This window comes from Kwoniella europaea, chromosome 1 (genome assembly GCF_036810445.1).
Source record: "Kwoniella europaea PYCC6329 chromosome 1, complete sequence".
Taxonomy (NCBI): domain Eukaryota; kingdom Fungi; phylum Basidiomycota; class Tremellomycetes; order Tremellales; family Cryptococcaceae; genus Kwoniella; species Kwoniella europaea.
This window is the reverse complement of record NC_089487.1, coordinates 1,861,079-1,880,537: the sequence shown is the minus strand read 5'-3', so window position 1 is coordinate 1,880,537 and position 19,459 is coordinate 1,861,079. Positions and strand designations below refer to the sequence as shown.

The window sequence follows — 19,459 nt, the reverse complement described above, 5'->3', positions numbered from 1 at the left end:
ACAGACAATCAGAACAGCTGTATCTCAAAATCACTAGAGCAGAACATCTGGTTCTCGCTCAACGATCAATTCAAACTCGGGATTGAAGTTGTAGTAAGTGTTCTCGTGGCTAGATGGTACGATGTCAGCTCGGTGACCTACAGAGTAGATAGTGCAACTGACTATTGAATGGTGTTAGCGGTGAAGACAGCATCTTCAGGATCGATTAAGGTTTTCTTGATACCACTTCCTTCGGCAGCTTCCAGCATAAGTTGGACTTTGCACTGTTTGTCCAACGCTGAGAACAAATATGCACACTCATCGACCGTATTTCCCAAAGTCAGGAGACCGTGATTCTGTAAGATAGCACATTTATTTCGTGGTCCGAGAGCTCGGGCGATGTTTTCGCCTTCTTGAGCAGCAAGGACCTGTAAACAAGAGCTCAGCTCACTTGCTGAATGCAACAAAGCGAGAGTGGACGTGCAACTTACGATTCCTCCGAAGTTGTGATACACAGCTTGATTATCGTAAAACAAGCAAGAGTCCTGGGTGGTGATGTCTACTGGTCTACCAAAGGCCGACCATGCTTTACCATGTAGCGAATGACAGTGTCCGGCAGCTTCAACCTCAGGTCGGGCTTTGTGTATAGCGGAGTGAATGTGAAAGCCCGCCATCTATGCCTCGTTGTTAGCTTATTCTGTGGTTGAAGTTAAGTTTCACTCACGTTGATGGGTCGCTGAGCACCTAATGTAGGATGGACATAGCCCTCAGGAGTGACAAGTACAAGCTTGCTCACTGACATGGCTGAAAAGTGAACACCGAACGGATTCATCCAGTAATGATCGCGTAAAATTGGGTCCTTCAGTCCTATCAGCGGGGGTATTTGCCACTTCATGTCATCAAGCCCACTTACTCGTACAGTAATATGACCGCTGATACCTTCTCCGTATCCTAGCTTTCCCCAGAATCTAAAGGCAGCAGCAAGATGTTCCTTCACCCATTGTCGCTTTTTCAAGAGATCCTCCTCATCTTCCGCATACATGAACTCGGGATAACCTTGGATCCTCAAAGTGCCTTCCTTGTTTCCTCGCCATGTTCGCTCAAGAGGGTTTTTAGAAAGGTCGGAGGTGGTTTGATGGAACGGGGTGACAGCGGGTGGGACATCTGATAAAGCGATGGGTGCCATATTGATGGATATTGAGGAAGTAATAGTGAGAAATGTGTGTGTGTGTGTGGTGATTTTAGGGTGTGAGAATGATGTATCCATCTAAACGGGCACTTGTATATAAGTTCTCGTGAATGCATTCCGGTATTCGCGATCTTGTATGCAGCCGAAACCTTGACCATGCTGTTTACCTATGTCCCATTGACACTTGTGAAAGGCCAACGAGATCAAGTATGAGAAATCGGCTTGAAGGCACAGAAAAATATTGCTCGCCGTCGTGGCCGTTTCGCTTGGCCGTCTATGGATGACCCTGAACCACAGAACTGTTGCGGAGATAAGGAATTCTGTTTATACGACTATCACGTGATCTATCGATCTCTAACTCCGTTGTAGGTTCCATCACGAAGAGAGTCACTACGAGGAGACGGGCCATATTGGTCCTCTAGGGGCCTCTGGGCGTTGTCGAGAGGTACATGTAACCGTTAAATGTCCATTTCTTTCATCAACGGCCATAGAAGGTATAAAACATCGCATCCCGTCCGCTCTGCGCAATTTAAGTTACCTATCGCTCGGTTAGTACCAAGGTGGGGGACCACTTGGGAATCCCGGGTGCTGTTGTTTTTGGTTCATCTATCGGATGTCTACAAGTCCTGACACGTGCATGTCAGTTCACGTAACCATCGGTTACACCAAGTATGCTACTCTATTGACATCGCGTTGGTTTAAGATAAAAGCTCTCGAGACGTTCCGAGTCTGGTATTGGTATCAAGGCATACATATAACGATCGTGTACCACTTATATATGGCACTTTGCACTCGCCAAGCAGCCGCTCAAGTGATCGACAATACTGTTTTCGGAAAGACCACGCCCTCTTCTACTTTTTGTACAAAGGTCGAATTCTGATAAGCCAGGTAAATAAATAAGCCACCGCAATGTTGGAAACGCAATGAACAATCAGAACACCTATGTAAGAAAAGGACGATTAGCAGTTGTACTCGTAAGACTGTAGTCAAGTTGTCGAATACTCACCCCAATCCCTCCACATGTTGTCGTATTCGTAACCAAGGGATTGAACGTAATCTGAGCCATATGATAGTTGACAGTATGCACAGCTGGATGTGGCCTCCGGATTGATGAGGTAACCAGCGGCTGTTGCCAGGAATTCGGCGGCATATTCCCCACAGGTAGTACCTATTCAACATGCACAATCGAGATGAGCATCAATTCTGTCATTTGCGGGATATACGGACTCACCGGATGGAGCAGCAAACGTTGTTAACTCATTGGCAGCACAGCTTATCGCCTTGCTAGACAGGGTGCTTTCCATTGTTGATCCATAGAACCATCTGAGGGGTGATAACCAGGAGAATATTGTGTGATACGGCTGTGGCACTGAGGTGATACACAAGAGTCAGGTTTCAATTTATCATTACTGATGTGATATTCACTCACTGTTCGGCCATGGAACCAGTGCCCACGAGAGAGCGTTTACAACTGTTCACGGATAGATGAGTCAGTCCTGGCCACACGAATCTTTGCTCTTGGGACACTCACCATTCCAAATGAAGCTAAAGTAGCGGAAAAATCACCCTCCCTCAGCACTTGTCACTTGTGCTGGGAAGATTCTTGCATCACTCACGATAGAACAAATCCAACCGCAAAAGTCGAAGGAGACAAGGCTCCAATCATGACTCCGAATGTGCACGTATATATCGAGTACACCGCCCACGCCAGCCAGCTATCGAACGTCACATCTGGTCAGCTGTGTCTGCGATTTGGTATACCTCCTAGTAAAGCTTACTGTAGTCCGCCTACCATGGCTGTAGATTCCAGGCCAACTGTCCAATAGTAACTTAAGAAGAGGAGAGTGAACGCTATGAGGTTGATTGGGAGCTCAACTGCAGTAACGTCAGTATTGGGCGTGTGGGAGCTCATCCTGGCGAAGCCCTGATGCACACCCACCGACTAATAGTGCGGCCACCAAGGCCTGCCATGAGTAGACACCAAGTCGTTCTCTGGCGAGGTATATGCCAAACTTGGCCTTCAAGAGAAAGGAATGAAATCGATCAATAATCTTTGTGTCTTCTGAATGACGCACTCACCTGATAATTACACGCCGAGTCAAAGGCGACAGGAGCAGCAGCTTGAGCAGCAACTAGGATGGATAAGGACATAACTTGAATGCCAGCAACCGAATGCTGCATCTGATAGCAATAGAAACCGATAAAGAGCTGTCGTAGAGCGTGATAATGTCAGTATCTCTCTACGTCTCGCAAATGCCTGGACGCACACCTATGAAGACACATAACACCAACTTGGTGGTCCAATAAGATCCATCTCTATATTGAGCTCTCAAGTTCCTGATTAGAAGCTCTTTAAATTGCACCACAAAGCTACTAGCGAAAGGTGCGGTATCTTCCTTCGATAACGACCCCATGGGGATGACAGCCTCGGACGACTTTTCGAGATCGTTGACTCTCTGAAGGATGGCAGCAGCCTCATTGGACTTTTGCCAACGTTCTGGCCAGTTCACTTCAGTCCCACCGACTAGAGGAAAATGACAACTATTCAGCGAAAGGCGACACCTCACATTAGTCGACTCACCGGGTGCGATAGTGGCTATCAAATGCTCAGCGGGGTTAGCCCCAGGATCTAAAGGACTTCCATATCTCCCGAAGTACTGCGATACCGTGGATGATCCCGGTCCAGTAGGTCCAGCATAACAGGTCTTTCCTCCGGCAGCCAACAAGATGATCGAGTCAAACATTTCAAACAGATCTCCAGAAGGCTGGTGGATTACACAGCAAATCGCCAAGCCTGATTTAGCAGCGATTTTACGGAGGAATCTACATATTTCATATGCGGCTTGCGAGTCGAGACCAGAAGTGGCTTCATTCCAGAATGATCAGGTAAGCGGACGTAGAAACGACTACTTCCAAGCACTCACGTTCGTCCAAAAACAAAAGTGAGTCCGGCCTTGCTGCGAGTTCAACGCCAATGGTGACCCGCTTCCTTTCCTCAACATTCAGTCCTCCTGTATCGGGACTTCCGATGAGGGCATCGGCGATAGGCCCCAGCTCCAGAAGGTCCAGAACGTCTTCAGCATATGCCAGTTTCTCTTGTCTTGTATATTGCCCAGCTTGACGAAGTAAGGCAGAGAACTGTAGACATTCGCGGACACTAAGTGATCCAAGACGTCAACCAGATGGTATGGTCGATATCTCTACCGAAGCAGCTTACGTAGAGTATGGCTCATGGACATCACCCTGTTGAGCGAATCCAGCACAGCGAGAAAATGTTGGTCCCAGCGGCTTACCGTCGAGCAGCATATGTCCTTCGACTTTTCCCGTTGTTTGTCGACCGGCAATGGTATTTAGAAGCGTAGTTTTACCAGCTGCAAGGGAGATTGGAGACTTAGTGGGAACAGGCATTGTGAGCCTGTTGTATCTACTCACCTCCTGACGCTCCCATTAAAGCCGTTAATCTGCCAGGCTCGACGATACCTGTCACGTTATCAAGCAATCGTCGTTCCTTGCCCCCGACTTGAACAGTGTAGCAGACATTTTTGAATGTGAAAACAGAGCGCTTCTGGACTTGCTCCTTCTCTTCATCTTCAGTGGGGGAATCCGCCACAGAGTGGGTTGTCTTCAGAGGTTGGATGACTGCGCCACGCTTGAATAACTTGGATGACGCTGATCCACTGTCCCTCACCATGATGGTGTTACCCAAGACGACCATGATTGCGTAGATGGCGTACCTGGAGGATGTCACTCAGAGTCGTCTATAGAAGTGCGATGACCTGCCTAGACGATTGAACTCACATTGCCCATAGAATACCAATGTTACGCCAAATGTGGCCACTGGTAAACCCATACTTGAGGCCGATCTAGCCCAGACTTCATTGTCAGTGTTGTGAGCAGACTACGGTATGTTACACTCACAAAAGTACTGCCCGATACGTCAGCGTTACCCTCAGTAGCACCTGGAATCGTGCAACCTTGATATGCTATTTCAGTGTAACTTGGTCCATGAGGCACCAAATCTGTAGCACTACAGGTCAAAGTCCTCATGCGGAACTCGTTACTCATCAAGGCCTCAAAAGCATAGGCGACTGGCGAAATTCTGGAGATCCAGCCAGCCCATCCATCTGGCAAATGGGAATGAGAATGAAGTGAAGGTCAATTCTAGTAGAAAGTATGATCTCGCTGAACTTACGTTGGAGCGTAGGGGGCACAATAAAGCCTCCACTTGTCAAAACAAGCATAAGTGATAAACCTCCGAATCTGATAGCGACGGACAGATCAGGGCACCAAGAACCAATCATGCGGTACATGACACTGAAGGGAGACATGGATCAGCCCCTTCAAGGATAGTCGAAGGACTCAACTCACGAAAGATTCAGATAGGTGGTATCTGCAAATAGCTCTCTTGAATCAGCCAAAACGGAAAGGTGAGTTGAGAGTGGTTGATCAGATAATACTCACAGATGATAAACCAGAAGGTAAAGAAGGTCTCGGCTTCCGGATTCAGACCCAGTAGGAAGTAGAAAACAGATGCGAATACAAGTGTTTGCACGGCGTACACACCACAGTCAATCTATCAAATTGGCTCAGCATATTAACGGCCTCAGCACGTCATTACAGAACATCACACTAACCAGCATTTCTGCAATAATCTTGGCGGCTGGGTTGTAAAATCCAAGTTTCCTGTGCTTGATCAACAACGCACGGCCCATGACGGTAGGTGGAATCTATATTGCGAGAGAGTCAGTCAAAACTGGTGCTTCAGAGCTATGTCCAGAATGTTGTGAACACTCGCCTCTGATAAAGAGAAAACGCAAAAATATAAGATCGTGAAGAACAGCCCTCCTGCTACGGCAAAACTACCGGAAGCATTTGCAGCTGGTTTGTAGAAAATGGATCCCACCACCACAGCCTGCAACAAGTTAGAGCCTAATTTGATGATAAAATCCTTCGGAGCCGACCGAACCAGGTTCGCCTGACGCTTGATCAAGATGACGGATTGTCTTGCAAAATTGACTTTGTAAGAGTTCTTCTTCCCGGTCCCTCTATGTTTAGAATGCTTCACCGCGGCTCGGAACTCATCGGCATGCTTGTTCGAGGAGTGCTCAGCCTGTTTTCGGAGCAATGGTCAACATTGGGTCTGGCGACCCTCCATCAACATTTCAAGCTTACTCTGTAATCTCGCATGTCGTTCAATAGCTTCTGATACTCGGGACTGGCTTTAAAGTAAGCGTCCATTTCCTCTGGAGTTTGCGGAACTCCCGGACCATCGTAATCGTGTCTGATTCGCCTTTCGTTCACACTGGTACAAGCGGTCAGGAAATCGGGCGTCCTACGACAGATTCAAGAGAAAAGCTCAGCCATCTTCATTTCATGTTCAAAGGACCGCTACTGACGTTTGTCTCGGCTTCTTCTCCCAGCCTTGTCGAATAAAGAAGGGCTCGGCGTCCTCCACCAAGCCGGCGAACACCATGCGTCCTGAATAAATCACGGTGACTCTGTCGAAGCATGTATGATATACCTCTTCCGATGCTTGGTACTGCGAAACAAAATTGATTAAACCGGTATAAATGGCGGAGAAGATGGGCCGCTTACGATCGATACGATCTGTGAGAAATTTTTGGACATCAGGTTTCAGATCCCTCGAAGCTGACATTGCAGCTGAATGACTCACGTTAGTCATCCCTGTCGCTCGTGATATCTCCTTCAAGCACCGCAAGAAGTGTACGGCTATCGCAGAGTCGAGACCACGGATACCTATCATGATGGAACATTGGGGGGTCTTAGCTCGTTGTCCAGGGGTGGATAGTCGAGACAACCTACAATTGTCCCAGCATAGAACAGCAGCATTTGTTGCAAAGACCTCTGAGAGCGACACCCGTTTTCGTTCGCCTCCGGAGACACCCCTGATGTAGTCATTACCTACCATTGTGTCGAGGACATGCGGCACTGCGATGGTAAACTTTGCATCAGGTCAAGTACCATACTGTGCATGGTATGAGCCGTTCAGACACTCACTGCCAAACATTCGTAACAGTCGATCTGTTTGATCTTTTGCATAAGTGGCTGGATCTTTAGGATCATACATCTTCTTCGGGTGTTTGAGTTTCTGGGTAAATCGACCACCACGTCAGTCTAGAGTTCTCATATCGCTGGATATCTGTCGCCCACCTGAGCTACTTCCAACGTCTGACCGACGCTTAGAGCTATTTTTCAAAATATGATAATCAGCTATTGCTCTGTCATGAGTGAGTTTGGCATTGGAATCTCACTTACTTGGCTCGTGAATATCTTCTTCGTTGTTGAATATGATCTCTCCACCGTAGAACTTCCTTGCCTCATGCGAATCGATGGTGGAATACTTAACGTCTCCTTCGACTCTCACAAACGGACTCGTCTCATTTGCTAGAGCTCGAAGGAATGTGGAGCACCCCGAGCCAGGACGCCCGAGAACCAACATGGTCTGCCCAGCTGGTACTACACCGTAGAAGCCTGAGATGAGTTCTCGCGTAGAACCGGTTTTGATGTTGAAGAGTTTCATGACAAAAGAAGGGAAGTTCCACATCTGCATATGACATATTTTCAATGTCAGCATGTGATGTCTTCTGGCCTGTTCTCTTGACAACAGCACTTGCCTGGAACAGGGATTTGTCTGTACTTTCCACCTCCCTAGTAAGCTTTCCCGCGCCGATCACGGTCAGGTTCTCATAACAGACGCCGAGATAATGATACCCAGCATCCGCCAACGGAATAGTTCCCGCTTCTTCAAATATCCCTTTTCTGGTAGCGGGTCTCTCAGGTTGCCCACATTTTGATGTCGGTGTCAGTACCGTGACTGACGATGCCGCGGAAGGCTCAGCCTGAGAGGACTCGTAAGATCTTCCTGAGTTTTCGTTGGCCATAGTAAAAGACGTATTTGCACGCCAATGAGTATGTATAGCAGAATGTAAGTACTTCCTGCGGCCTCATCAGACCTCGCATCCTTATATAGATATAGAAAACCCCACTATTCGTGGGTTTGGGCAAAATAGTGCGAACATGTCCCACAAATGAGTAAGGTACCGAGCGAGTCCCACAAAAGTTTTGTTCTTAACCCCACAAAGTCTAGGGCAGACGATATCTTGGACATGGACAGCCCAAAGGCCTTTCGAAACGGAAAAGGAAGCCTTGGACCGACACTGGACGGAGCGGGTGAGCTTCATGTTCATGTGATGCTGCGCTGTGATGATATATGTCGATTATAAGGGAGGGTTGGAATGGTGGTCCAGATAAAGTCGACTCGGTTGCTCTTCAGGCCGACAACAGACAGTCAACACCGATAGGTTCTTGCAAGTCGCCCGTCTTCCTTGTTATGTGCTTTGACATCCTTCGTAGTTGTCGTATGAATACAAATGAACGTCACCTTGCTCATGAATTGTAAGTTGCAGTGATACTTTTGCTTTGCAATCGGGCTGAGAAAACGTTTTGACCTCTCGGGTTGCACATAAAACAGACCTCCACATCCCACAAATCCCCACAACTTTTTCGTGTCCTTTCATACTTCCTCACTTTGACAGATCCAGAATAACAATCCAGCAGATACAGACATGGCATCACACCCTGTTGAGTCTCAGTCATCCCATCGAGTCTACACCTGCACATACTGCTCACAAGTCTTCTATAAGCTGGATCATATAGCAGTAAGCCCATCATGTCTTTGGCTCCCAAAGCTATGGATAATTTGACACTGACCGTCACGCCTTTGTCAATAGCGCCATGAACGAAGTCGTGAGCATCTGAGAAAGAAGTTTTTCTTGTTTGATCTCAGCTAAAGAGACTCCTACACAGATACCAAGCAAAAACCGTACCCTTGCACCCTCTGTGACAAATGCTTCAGCAGACGAGACGCGCTTTACCGACATTTAAGAGCTCATGCTGGCAAACCAGGACCCTCGGAATATAGAAGGAAGAGCCTTAGGTCATTTTCCGGGTCATTTTCCGGTACAGCAGTGCCGTCTTCCCCAATCAGATCAGATCAAGAGAGTACGTACAGTAACAGTGAACAGACTCTGGCGGTACCATCAATGATTGTGCGGACCCCGCAAGAAGAGCAACTCCCAACAGAAGTATCCGGAACTCCGTCCGACCCGCAATCTTTGCCCAGCGACAACCCTCCACAATCGTCCGTGGTAGCAAGGTGAGCCTTACCATGTCCTCCAAGCTCTCATCCAGATGACCACTTACCTTCCTTCCACTACACTGCTATAGACATCCCCATTCTGGCCACACATCGTCGAGATCATCCCCTGCCAGTCACCCCAGTCAAGCATCTGCTAGCCACCTTGTATCATCATCAAACAATGACTTGAGTCAGCCGCCCATCGACTGGCCTCTCACGTCCCCTTTCCCACCCATACATGCTGGTATGAATTCCGCAATAGACACCGCGAACAATACTCGTACGTTCTACGCAACGATCTCATGATAAGGATCCTCTATTGAAAGCAAATCCAATTGATTTCTAGAATATGACCCCTCTTCGCTATCAGTCGACATTCTTGAGCTACTGTCCACATCGGAACTCCCTTTTAGTTCAAGTATTCAAGCGACTCCGAGTTTCTACCAATCACTGGGTATCAATTTGGCCGGTTCAGTGCATAACTCTCTTGGACCATTGAACCAACTGTCCTCACAGGGTGATGTTGATTGGGCGGCGCTCGCTGGCATGTCGGGTGAGCTACCTTCAGCAACCTCATCCGGCTGGTCGAGAATCGCTACCGGGCCATCCAACACCGTGCAGCTAGGAGGAGATCAGTCGAGTTCATTGGATCAGGACGACCAAGTAGCCAATAGGGCAATCACCCAAACGCATGCTCTGGTCGCCAACATGGTGCGTTGGGCGGTTTCTCAGTCCATGACCGGCACTGATGACCTGGATGTCTCGCAGTCTACCAATGTGATCTCTCAAATGAACCTGGTCTCTTCACATTTCCTTGATCGATGCTTGTCTGCCTACTTCAATCGGTTCCTGGCAGCGCTGCCCATCACTCATCGGGCGACTTTCAATATCCGCACGACGAACGCGCCATTGTTGCTGAGTATGATCGCGGTGGGCAGTCTATGTCTTCAATCAGACGATGCAAGACGGCTAGGAGACAGTATCTGGAGGTTGGCGAACACTGCTGTCAGTTCCAGTGTAAGTGCTCAACCCTCACACCCTTAGCCAATGACTGACATGCTATCATGACGTTCTCAGTGGCAGGAGCTCATTAAAATTAAGGGAGATTTCGATTCTTGCCAGGGATTGGCACTAGTTACCACTGTCCTTCTTGTTCAGATTTACGCGACTGCTTCTACCGTGAGTGCAAGCTCCCTCCATGAAGGACTAGTCGACGCTGATTGTATGCGAACATGCAGGATCCAGAGCTCAAGAACAGCGCGGTGGTTGCTCAGCCTCTTGGCTTTCGTTGCGCCCGGCTAGCAGGAATGTTTGATACTCAAACCCTGACGCAAGCGGAGACTGTCTCATCAGAATTTAAGGCATTAGAAGGTCAAGCCCTCACGGATAGATGGTACAAATGGAGCGCCAGAGAGACACAGCAACGAACTCTTCTTGGTCTATACCTCATGGACGCTCAAGTCTGCTCACTGTTTGATGCTGCCCCATCGGTTCGACATACTTTGAGCCAACTCTCACCAGTCTGTACGGACGCCGCATTCTATGCTCCTACAGCAGAAGCATGGCAAAAAGTCATGGTGGACGAAGATGGTTTGTATGGCTCTCCTTATCGAGGTCCATTGTCGACCCTCTATTCTTGCAACCCCTCAAGTGGACCACTGCGCCGTAGCATTACTTCGGGCTTCACGGTAGCGGCACTTTTGGATGGGATATACTGCTTGGTGGTTGAACAACGGGATCTCCCACTTTCTTTGAGAAATGAAGAGATGTCGTCTTTGATAGACCGGCTTGATAGGTTCAGAAACGATTTTCTACTCAGCGACAAACCAGAAATTGACATTCCGGCCCTGGCAATGAAGTGGCACACAACCAGCATTTCCCTCTTGGAACTTTGGCTACCAACAGGTATAGCCTTGAAGGAGAACGCGGAGTCAATCAATAAATGGTTTTCGACACCCCAAGGGAGACGAGCGGTGTTACACGCCAATGCGATACGTCAAGTGGTTGATACAATGCCATTCTCCGCCATCTCGACGCCAAGAATCCAAACACCAGTGTGCACGTATCACGCCGGATACATAATGATGCTTTGGTTGAAAAGTCACATGTGCGCCAAGGGAGCGGGAAACTGGGATTTGGACCACGAGGTAGACTGGCAGAGATTAGGCAGCATTGGGCAAGTTATTTCACAGCGAGATCTGGTCACCGCGGTCGAAGGTGGTGGGCCCGAGACTTTTGTAACCGAAGGCGGAACTACAACCTTACGTGGAAGAAAATTCGACGCTACCGGTATATCTGCTTTAATCTCAGCTTTGACAACATTCGGGGGTACTTGGCCTGCGGCACGGACAATGACGAATCAGCTAATAGCGATGTCGTATGCATAGAGAATATGGAGATGCAGCGTGCTCTACGTGGGTATGGCAGATTATCATTCATCTGTCAGGAATTCAGCGATCCAGAACACATCAGGCGCTACTCCCTCATCATGGACGATTCAGCTGTACATGACATCAATACTTAGATCCTGGATATCGTGCATTATGACACGATATGAGGTCATGAGTGTTTGAGGATTGATCAGTAGACATGGAAGGCAGAAAGAGAAAGTGATCCCACCTCACGCGTACCCTTATCTGATAATCAACATGTCAGAGGGGGTGAAGGCGGATGTGAGTCCGTTAGGTTAGGGTAATGAGTTCGTGCACTGATGTATGTGTATCACTCAGAACAAGAAAAAAAGGTTTCTGGATGGTGGGCGCACAGACTGCACATAGTATACTGTCCTTGTCTAAGACATGAGCATAACGATTTGCATTGTAGCTTTGTTTCTACGATTGTCCATCTCTCAACCCAAACGAGCGTCTTGTTTCCAAAAGATGTATTGTCCATATAGAAAGCAGAAAATGTTTGGCGGAACAGGACTTGTATTGTACTTAGTTTCCGATTTAAATATCCGACCTACGGAAGGGTGATTCGCCAAACCAATGCTTGGTTGTCCAAGGTACTTCCATAACCATCAACATAATTCTCACCGGCTTCGAAACCGTTAGTGGTGATGAAATCGTTATCGGAGAAGGAGAATAGGAAGTAGTCATTGGGGTACTCGGGATCTTGGACTGACGCGATAGCCTACAGACGCTTCATCAGCTCAAAGCAGCTGAGGGTCAATGTTAGAAACTACTCACAGCTGATTCCCATTTACCATTGATCAAGCTGACATCGAAATCACCAGCGTTGTGCAATCCAAATCGCTTCAGTTGTACCTCATCAATCATATCGATGAATTCAATAGGTTCCGCAGCGACGATGCTTGAATCAAGAACACCTTTAGGGGATACTGGCTTAACGCCATCGGTGTATTCGGCGTTGACCAGATCTGTGGCACCGTCAAAGTTGAAGAGCATGAAATCCTTGTGTTTCGATTCACTGTCATCGTCACCGTTACCTTTACCATCTCGCGAGAGCAACATCAAGGTATCTTCAGAAAGATAAAGGACATCCGATTGAGCTAGAGTTTTTCCTTTACCATTTGTGACTGGGAGTTTGACAACATATGAATGCTTCAAAGTTGGCGAGCCAGAAATATCATAGACAAACATTCTAGCGTATCTGCCCTCGTCGTTGGAGTCAAGATCTTGCGTTAAACCGGATTGCATCAAGGCATAAAGGGTCTTGCCGTCGGGACTGACGGTGAGACCCTCGAAGCCTTGGTTTGGGACACGTCCGGTATCAGGACCGTCTTCACTCTCAGCAGAGAAGTATAACGTTCCATTCTTGTAAGGTAACACAGCTTTAGGAGGAACGATTGTGTCAAGCAAGATACCTTCAGCGGAATATTTCCAGATATATGGTCCGTATTCGTCTGATACCCATGACGATCCATCCGCTAAGATGACAAGGCCTTCAGGATCGCTGGAAATGTGATTGTATGACTGACTTGCTATAGGTTGCGGGATGGATCCGTTTCTGAATGTTGTTGGATCAAGACCGGTAGTAGGGGTTTCATCTGCTTCGAAGTATCTAACAGTACTTTCGTACTTGAGCGTGAAACTGGACTTGGCAGCTTGGTATTCGAGAGAGGTATTACCATAGTAAGGATTAAGCTTGAACGAGATTAAGTGTCGTCGAGAGATGTAATCGGTAGTGGTATCGGTGTTATGACCTCTATCGGGTTGGGTTACCATGACACCAGAGTAGGAACCATCAGCGTCTCGCTGGAAAGATTGAAGGTGGATAGCCGAACCCAATGAACCAATCGTCTCGCCGTAGGAGTCCACAGCATCTCCTTCGATGGCACCGAAGCCGACGAGACCTTTGTTAATGTAGGTCTTGCCACTGAAGGAGACAGTGGTCTGGTAGGCTGGGTTGGGTCCAGCTAAAGTGGCACTGGCCGAGACGGAAGGGGCAACAGATGAAGCTGAAGCCGAGGCGGTCACTGATACTGAGGCCGAGACCGAGCTTGAGGAGCCTGAAATTGCGCTCATTGAAGAGGCGACGGCAGCGGTTGACGACGAAACTGTTACATTTGCAGACGCAGAGGAAGTGGACGAGGTGCCTGGAGCGGATGACATCACTGCGAGAGAAGAAGTAGATGGAGCCACAGGAGCAACAGTGCTGGATGGAACATTGCCCATGGCCGAAGAAGAAGCGGAAGCGGAATGGGTGATCAAAGAGGATGAAGTGGGCGACACAGAATCACTGGTCGATGAGGTTGCAGCTGGCGCAGAGCTCTGTCTGGGAAAAGCTGAGGGCGCTGGACCTGATGAGGGTTGTACGGCAGATGAAGAGGAAGACGTCGGCACAGGCGCAATCACGGGTGTACTGGTAGCAGGAGCTTGTGACGCGGAAGCTACGGGTCCATCAGACGATCGAACAGAAGAAGGCGCGACTGCGCTGCTAGCTTCACGGCCGCTGGTGTTGCCTCCGGTGTTCCCTTGACTGGAGACTGGTGCTGGGTTCGCAGAGGGTCCCACGGATGTAACAGTAGGCACAGAAGCGGTACTGCTTCCTTCACCGCTTCCGTTGCCGAATACTGGAAAATTGGAGGGTTGAGACCCACCGGGAGCGGCGGAGGTCGAGGAAGGAGCCTCACCAACTCGAACGCATAATTCTGCGAAGAATATTCATCAGTTTCAAGGACCAGCCTCGCTGGGCGGCAGTAATTGTGACGCACCAGTAATAGCGTCACCGAGATTCAACTGACTAGCAAAGCTGCCAACGACAAAAGAATATCGTTCTAACATAGTGAAGTTGGTACTGAAGCTCGATGGTTCGGCGTACACAAAAGTACAGACTTGAAGAGGTAATTTGGAAGCGTCAACGTCGGGGAAGGCGAAAGGAGCGTAAGTATATTCGGGAACACCGAGAATGTAACCTGCGCTTGAACCGAGAGAGTAGATAGGTTGAGAGCCCCAAGCGGCGATCAATGTAGAAGTCTTCGAGCCGGAAGTCTATGATCCTTGAAATTAACATTGACAGAGTCCCAATGTAATAAGCAACTTACACCTCCAACGATGACGGTAGTGAAATTGTGTGAGCTGACCAGAGCAAGGCCCTCCGAATCTTCCAGATAGATTGTCGAGCTGGCCAGAGTCTATGTAGTACTTTCGTCAGAGGCTTACAGCCAAAATTGTTCGATCTGGTTCACTCACATGAGCAGATTCTAGCCCTGAACCACGAGCAATCAGTCTACCATCGACGATATGTCTGGCAACGACCTTGCTTCGGAAGATAGGGAGGTGAATGACAGGGGAGGCAAACACAACTGATAGTAGAGGGAGAGCTGCTACGAAGATGTAGGACCGCATGCTGAAGCCTCGACTGACGATAGATGGAGACGAATGAAGAAATGGGTTCTTCGTCCTAGAGACTTGCCTTCCTTATATATGTTTTCCCGGGGGCATACAGCGGTAGTCTCTAATGTTTGTTTACTCTCTGTCCGTCTTTTGGTATGCTGTCCGCTGTCTCGAGTCCACCTGGACCCTATCGATCAAAGCAATCTAGGACATAAACAATAGCTCATACGGACAACAAGCTACCTCCGAAATGGTAATTTCTCTGAACATTGGAAGGTTAGTATGCATGAGTGCCGCTGCGCCAACGCATGCACAGTGCGTGACTGGTACAGGTAGTGTCGAACTCGTGACGTGGTTCAAAAGTTGAGATCACGTTCGTCGGCGTGAGTTGAGGTGTATCCCAACTGATCAAGGAACGTGCGTGTGTTCGTCGGGGAGACATGAATGAACGGGACATAAACCGGTGCCTCCCTCTATACTCTTCTCCGAGAAGGTCAGGAGATGAGATCGTTCGGACGATCGAGCGCTTTGCAATTAGATATGTGAGACCGTGAAGAGGAAACGTGGACCCCTAAATGAACAAGATGAACAAGATGAACAAGATGTCAACTCATGTTTGTGCACAGTTGTCCAAATATCGGTTAAGTTATGTGCCGTGTAATATCATTTGCCTGCCTACTTTTGCAAGGTCACCTATGTCTCACGCCTTCATCCTCATCTCCAATTGGGCGACGCTAGGAGTATGTTTAACGATTTACTCGAGTACGTAAAGCATCGCATAGGAGGTGCGATCTTACCATCAGATTGTAGTATCGCTTCGATCTGTACTCATACGTCACAGCTATGATCGGATCTCTGCTTGTCTTACATGAAAGCCAAATCGACTGTCGTAATTCCGGGTAACTTACCTTCCAGCCTTGTAGTTCTTCAAGCAGAGTTGAAATCATGTAATCATGCCCTCGGTAATCGCTATATCTGATTACTGTCGATCCTGTCAGACTGGCAATCTCCACACAATCGAGTAAAACAGAATGCCTTCCAGTGTAATTCAGCCTGATTCTGCCATCACTCTCAACTCGGGCGAAAAAGTGAGTACTTGTCCATAGCTGGATCCCAAAATCATCGCTGATGATAGGTCAGATCCCGCAACTGGGGTTTGGAGTATACCAATCCCCCCCTGAAGTTACTTCGAAGACGGTACAGAGTGCATTGGATGCAGGATACAGACATATAGATTCGGCTCAATGGTATTTGTGAGTGGGCGACAAATCATAGTGAGGTATTAGCTGAGTGTAAGATTCTGCTATTAGCAATGAAGAGCAAGTAGGCTCAGCTATCGAATCCTCCCAGTATCCTCGAGACCAAGTATTCATCACGACGAAGCTAGGGCATGCAGACCGTATCACCGAACTATTGGAGGGGAGTGTATCGAAAATTGATCCTAGAGATGGGGGATATGTGGATTTGTTCTTAATTCATTCGCCTAGTGCCGGACCGGAGAAGAGGAAGGAACAATGGAAGGCTTTGGAGGATTTGGTCAATAGAGGTAAAGCGAAGAATATTGGGGTATCCAACTAGTAAGTACGACATTGTCCTCTTAATGCCTATGTGACTGAACAGTGTATCTTCACAGTGGTGTCAAACATCTTGAACAGATGGAAAAATACGCCAAGATCCCTCCAGCGGTCAATCAGATCGAAGTGAGCTCATTGATCAACCCGCTTTTCTTTGTGCAAAGACTGATATTTTCCTACTTATAGCTCCATCCTTGGTGCCAAGTCAGTCAACATCTCATACTTCAATCCCGAGCGGGCACCGCTGACCTCAGACTCGTAGCAACCTTCCATCGTTTCATACTGCCAAGCTCACAATATTGCCTTAGAAGCGTACTCTCCTCTCGTTCAGGGCACAAAGGCCTCTGATCCAACTCTACTCAAGATAGCGGAAGAGACTGGTAAGAGTTGGGCACAGATCTTAATCCGATGGAGCTTGCAACGAGGGTGAGTCAATCAACACCATGATTTCACCCCAATAGATTACCCAATACCTGACAGATGTATCACTTCCTGCCTATGTATAGCTTCATACCACTACCCAAATCCGACACCAAAGAAAGGATAATCGCGAATCGAGACGTTTTCGATTTCGAGCTGACCGATGCTCAGATGCAATCGCTTAACAGCTTAGACAAGGATGAACATGTGTGCTTGAATCACACTGAACTGCCTTAGTTTGCTCGGAGTAAATTTCTGATATTCACATGCATAGGCAAAACTATGACACTATATCGCTATATGTTGCAGTGCGTGTTAGAACGATATCCCATAGTCTTTTACTGGTTCAATACCTAGGCCTCGAAAATACGACCAGTGCTGACATTAAGCTGTGATGAACAATGTTGTTAGCGCTCAATTGGTAATTGCAGATATGGTCACTCACCCTAGTCCACTTCTTTCCCTTCCACCACCTAGAAAGCAACAAGTATGGCCAATAAACATGCCAAAGCACAACGAAAGGAATCCAGTCGTCAGAGATAAGGGTTGGGTCTTTCCTCCATTTGAGGGGTTTCTCGCTGGGTCGAATTGTGTGCTTCTTTCGTGGATCCAGCGCACATGCAGGAAGTGATGGGTGGATCATGGCAATGATCTTGCGAGGAGATACGATCAGAGGGAGATATCGCATGATCAAATCGTTGTAAAGCCATGATCGAGGGGCGGTATCTGCGGGAGGACGAAGTATCATCCTGTTGACATCATTCTTGTCTTCGTAACATTCCGCAATCTTCGATAGTGGAAGCATGATCACCGCTGTGTGTACTCTAGCATTGCATTCCAAAGGATACATTTCACCATTCTTCGTTGAGACGATGAAGTCGAATGAGAAGTGTCCAGTTAAATTGCGTTGTTTGCCAGTAGGTGTTGGATCCTCTTGTAGTTTTTCAAGTAGTGTTTTGGTCCATTGTTCTGCCTTCTTACCGATGTCTTGGCCGGTGGCATTCTCGTAGGTCATGAGCATATCGTTGGAAGGGCAGGTGACGAAGGAAGTGATTTGACCGTTGATGACAGATGCATGAGTACACCATTCTGTCATACAGTGTCAGATTGCACACTTCTCCCGTCACTCTCGAGAAACAAGCTCACCTTGACCTGGTATGAATTCTTGAAAGACATAGGGGCATTCTTTTGTGATCTTCAGGTTCAAACTCTCCAATGACTTCCTAGTCTCAGTGAGCTCCTTGTCGTCGACCTTCAAGGGGTACAAAGTCATATCTCCCCGATTCTCGTCTAAACCCATACACTTCAAAATATACTTCGGTTCTAGAAATTGATCATCCGCCTTCAAGAATGCAAGCGCTTCTTCGACACTGTTGACCATCTTACCAGATGGAATGCGCAGTCCTAATCTTTCCACCAGGCTCATGAACTTGTCCTTGTCATGCAGATCCTCCATAGTCTCAGGATCCTGTATGAAGGTCCGACATCTACCATTCGTCGCGGAAAACATCTCGTCTGCCGCACGTGCATCTTCGACGGATGAACCTGCCCCAGATACAGGAATAAAGAGAGTTGCGGAATGAAGCTCGACAATAGAGAGAAGTTTCTTCGAGTATCGCTCGTACGACTGAGAGGCTGATGGGAGGATATAGAATTTGTCTATGGCTGCTGAGTATTGCATCGGGCACAATTCACCCCAACTAATGCGGGCAAGTCGGTGAGGTTAGCCTGTGCTTTTCACAGTATTTCTGCTTACCCTTCTTCCTCTACGCCAATTACCTTCCAGCCAGCTCTCTTGAAAGCTCTGGCAAGCCTGTTCTGGGCATCAGTTGACGATCTACCGGCCAACGTACCAAGATACTCACGTCAAGCCCTTTGACATCCTTCCTCCACTAATAACTACACATCCCTTTTGAACCTTCACATGATGGCCTATCCTGTTTTCATCACTTCCAGTCAAAAGCTTGTTGTAGGCTATGCAAACAACCACTGCTGAAGCGGTGATCGGTAACAGCAAGATGGACAAACAAGGCAATATCACACTCGAAAGGAAGTTCTGGAATGCTGTAGGCGTTTGTCGACCCATGATGAGAAATTGTCGGATACGACTGAGGTTCATCAATGTGTACGACCAGTTTCAAGCGGTTTCCAGTTACCCATGATGGTAGAGGAGGACGGACAGCTGCTGGACACGCCTGGCGCATCGTCAACCTGGTCTGTGACGTAAGGTTAACGAAGAAGGTTAGATCTATCGATGATGTTGCCCAAATCGAAATGCGTTAGACAGGTACCCCCGGATATCCGATCCCGATCGTTTCCAAATATGGGGAAGCCATACCTG

The 19,459-nt window shown here is 47.9% G+C and overlaps 6 protein-coding genes and 1 non-coding gene across 7 annotated transcripts; 3 read left to right on the top strand and 4 right to left on the bottom strand.

Annotated features, from left to right (window-relative positions):
- Nucleotides 1-33: 33 nt before the first annotated feature.
- V865_000707 (uncharacterized protein) lies at nucleotides 34-1,165 on the bottom strand (the record flags this gene model as incomplete). The annotated part of the gene is made up of 5 exons (XM_066224536.1): nucleotides 34-109; nucleotides 163-407; nucleotides 471-653; nucleotides 704-838; nucleotides 893-1,165. 5 exons carry the CDS (start codon nucleotides 1,163-1,165, stop codon nucleotides 34-36), a joined length of 912 nt encoding a protein of 303 aa, XP_066080633.1.
- Nucleotides 1,166-1,647: 482 nt separating this feature from the next.
- Nucleotides 1,648-1,766, top strand: V865_000706. Its single transcript, XR_010725563.1, has one exon. It is a non-coding gene; the product is annotated as a 5S ribosomal RNA (ribosomal RNA).
- A 253-nt stretch (nucleotides 1,767-2,019) lies between these two features.
- Nucleotides 2,020-8,070, bottom strand: V865_000705 (uncharacterized protein; the record flags this gene model as incomplete). The annotated part of the gene is made up of 29 exons (XM_066224535.1): nucleotides 2,020-2,108; nucleotides 2,175-2,336; nucleotides 2,400-2,537; nucleotides 2,598-2,639; nucleotides 2,700-2,713; nucleotides 2,785-2,883; nucleotides 2,947-3,043; nucleotides 3,108-3,186; nucleotides 3,248-3,376; nucleotides 3,436-3,692; nucleotides 3,750-4,034; nucleotides 4,093-4,325; nucleotides 4,386-4,539; nucleotides 4,601-4,902; nucleotides 4,967-5,031; nucleotides 5,087-5,292; nucleotides 5,361-5,482; nucleotides 5,537-5,558; nucleotides 5,630-5,741; nucleotides 5,803-5,895; nucleotides 5,958-6,278; nucleotides 6,341-6,500; nucleotides 6,565-6,707; nucleotides 6,843-6,925; nucleotides 6,992-7,117; nucleotides 7,187-7,277; nucleotides 7,340-7,374; nucleotides 7,445-7,733; nucleotides 7,804-8,070. The coding sequence occupies 29 exons, from the start codon at nucleotides 8,068-8,070 to the stop codon at nucleotides 2,020-2,022; spliced, it is 4,215 nt and encodes a 1,404-aa protein (XP_066080632.1).
- Nucleotides 8,071-9,872: 1,802 nt separating this feature from the next.
- Nucleotides 9,873-11,713, top strand: V865_000704 (uncharacterized protein; the record flags this gene model as incomplete). The annotated part of the gene is made up of 4 exons (XM_066224534.1): nucleotides 9,873-10,037; nucleotides 10,095-10,343; nucleotides 10,404-10,505; nucleotides 10,565-11,713. 4 exons carry the CDS (start codon nucleotides 9,873-9,875, stop codon nucleotides 11,711-11,713), a joined length of 1,665 nt encoding a protein of 554 aa, XP_066080631.1.
- Nucleotides 11,714-12,287: 574 nt separating this feature from the next.
- On the bottom strand, nucleotides 12,288-15,136 carry V865_000703 (uncharacterized protein; the record flags this gene model as incomplete). Its single annotated transcript, XM_066224533.1, has 5 exons — nucleotides 12,288-12,458; nucleotides 12,515-14,439; nucleotides 14,503-14,779; nucleotides 14,833-14,922; nucleotides 14,981-15,136. 5 exons carry the CDS (start codon nucleotides 15,134-15,136, stop codon nucleotides 12,288-12,290), a joined length of 2,619 nt encoding a protein of 872 aa, XP_066080630.1.
- A 1,019-nt stretch (nucleotides 15,137-16,155) lies between these two features.
- On the top strand, nucleotides 16,156-17,355 carry V865_000702 (uncharacterized protein; the record flags this gene model as incomplete). Its single annotated transcript, XM_066224532.1, has 7 exons — nucleotides 16,156-16,212; nucleotides 16,265-16,377; nucleotides 16,435-16,701; nucleotides 16,758-16,824; nucleotides 16,885-16,902; nucleotides 16,961-17,124; nucleotides 17,205-17,355. The coding sequence occupies 7 exons, from the start codon at nucleotides 16,156-16,158 to the stop codon at nucleotides 17,353-17,355; spliced, it is 837 nt and encodes a 278-aa protein (XP_066080629.1).
- Nucleotides 17,356-17,471: 116 nt separating this feature from the next.
- V865_000701 (uncharacterized protein) lies at nucleotides 17,472-19,204 on the bottom strand (the record flags this gene model as incomplete). Its single annotated transcript, XM_066224531.1, has 5 exons — nucleotides 17,472-17,507; nucleotides 17,564-18,207; nucleotides 18,265-18,818; nucleotides 18,875-18,931; nucleotides 18,984-19,204. The coding sequence occupies 5 exons, from the start codon at nucleotides 19,202-19,204 to the stop codon at nucleotides 17,472-17,474; spliced, it is 1,512 nt and encodes a 503-aa protein (XP_066080628.1).
- Between the last annotated feature and the right edge of the window lie 255 nt (nucleotides 19,205-19,459).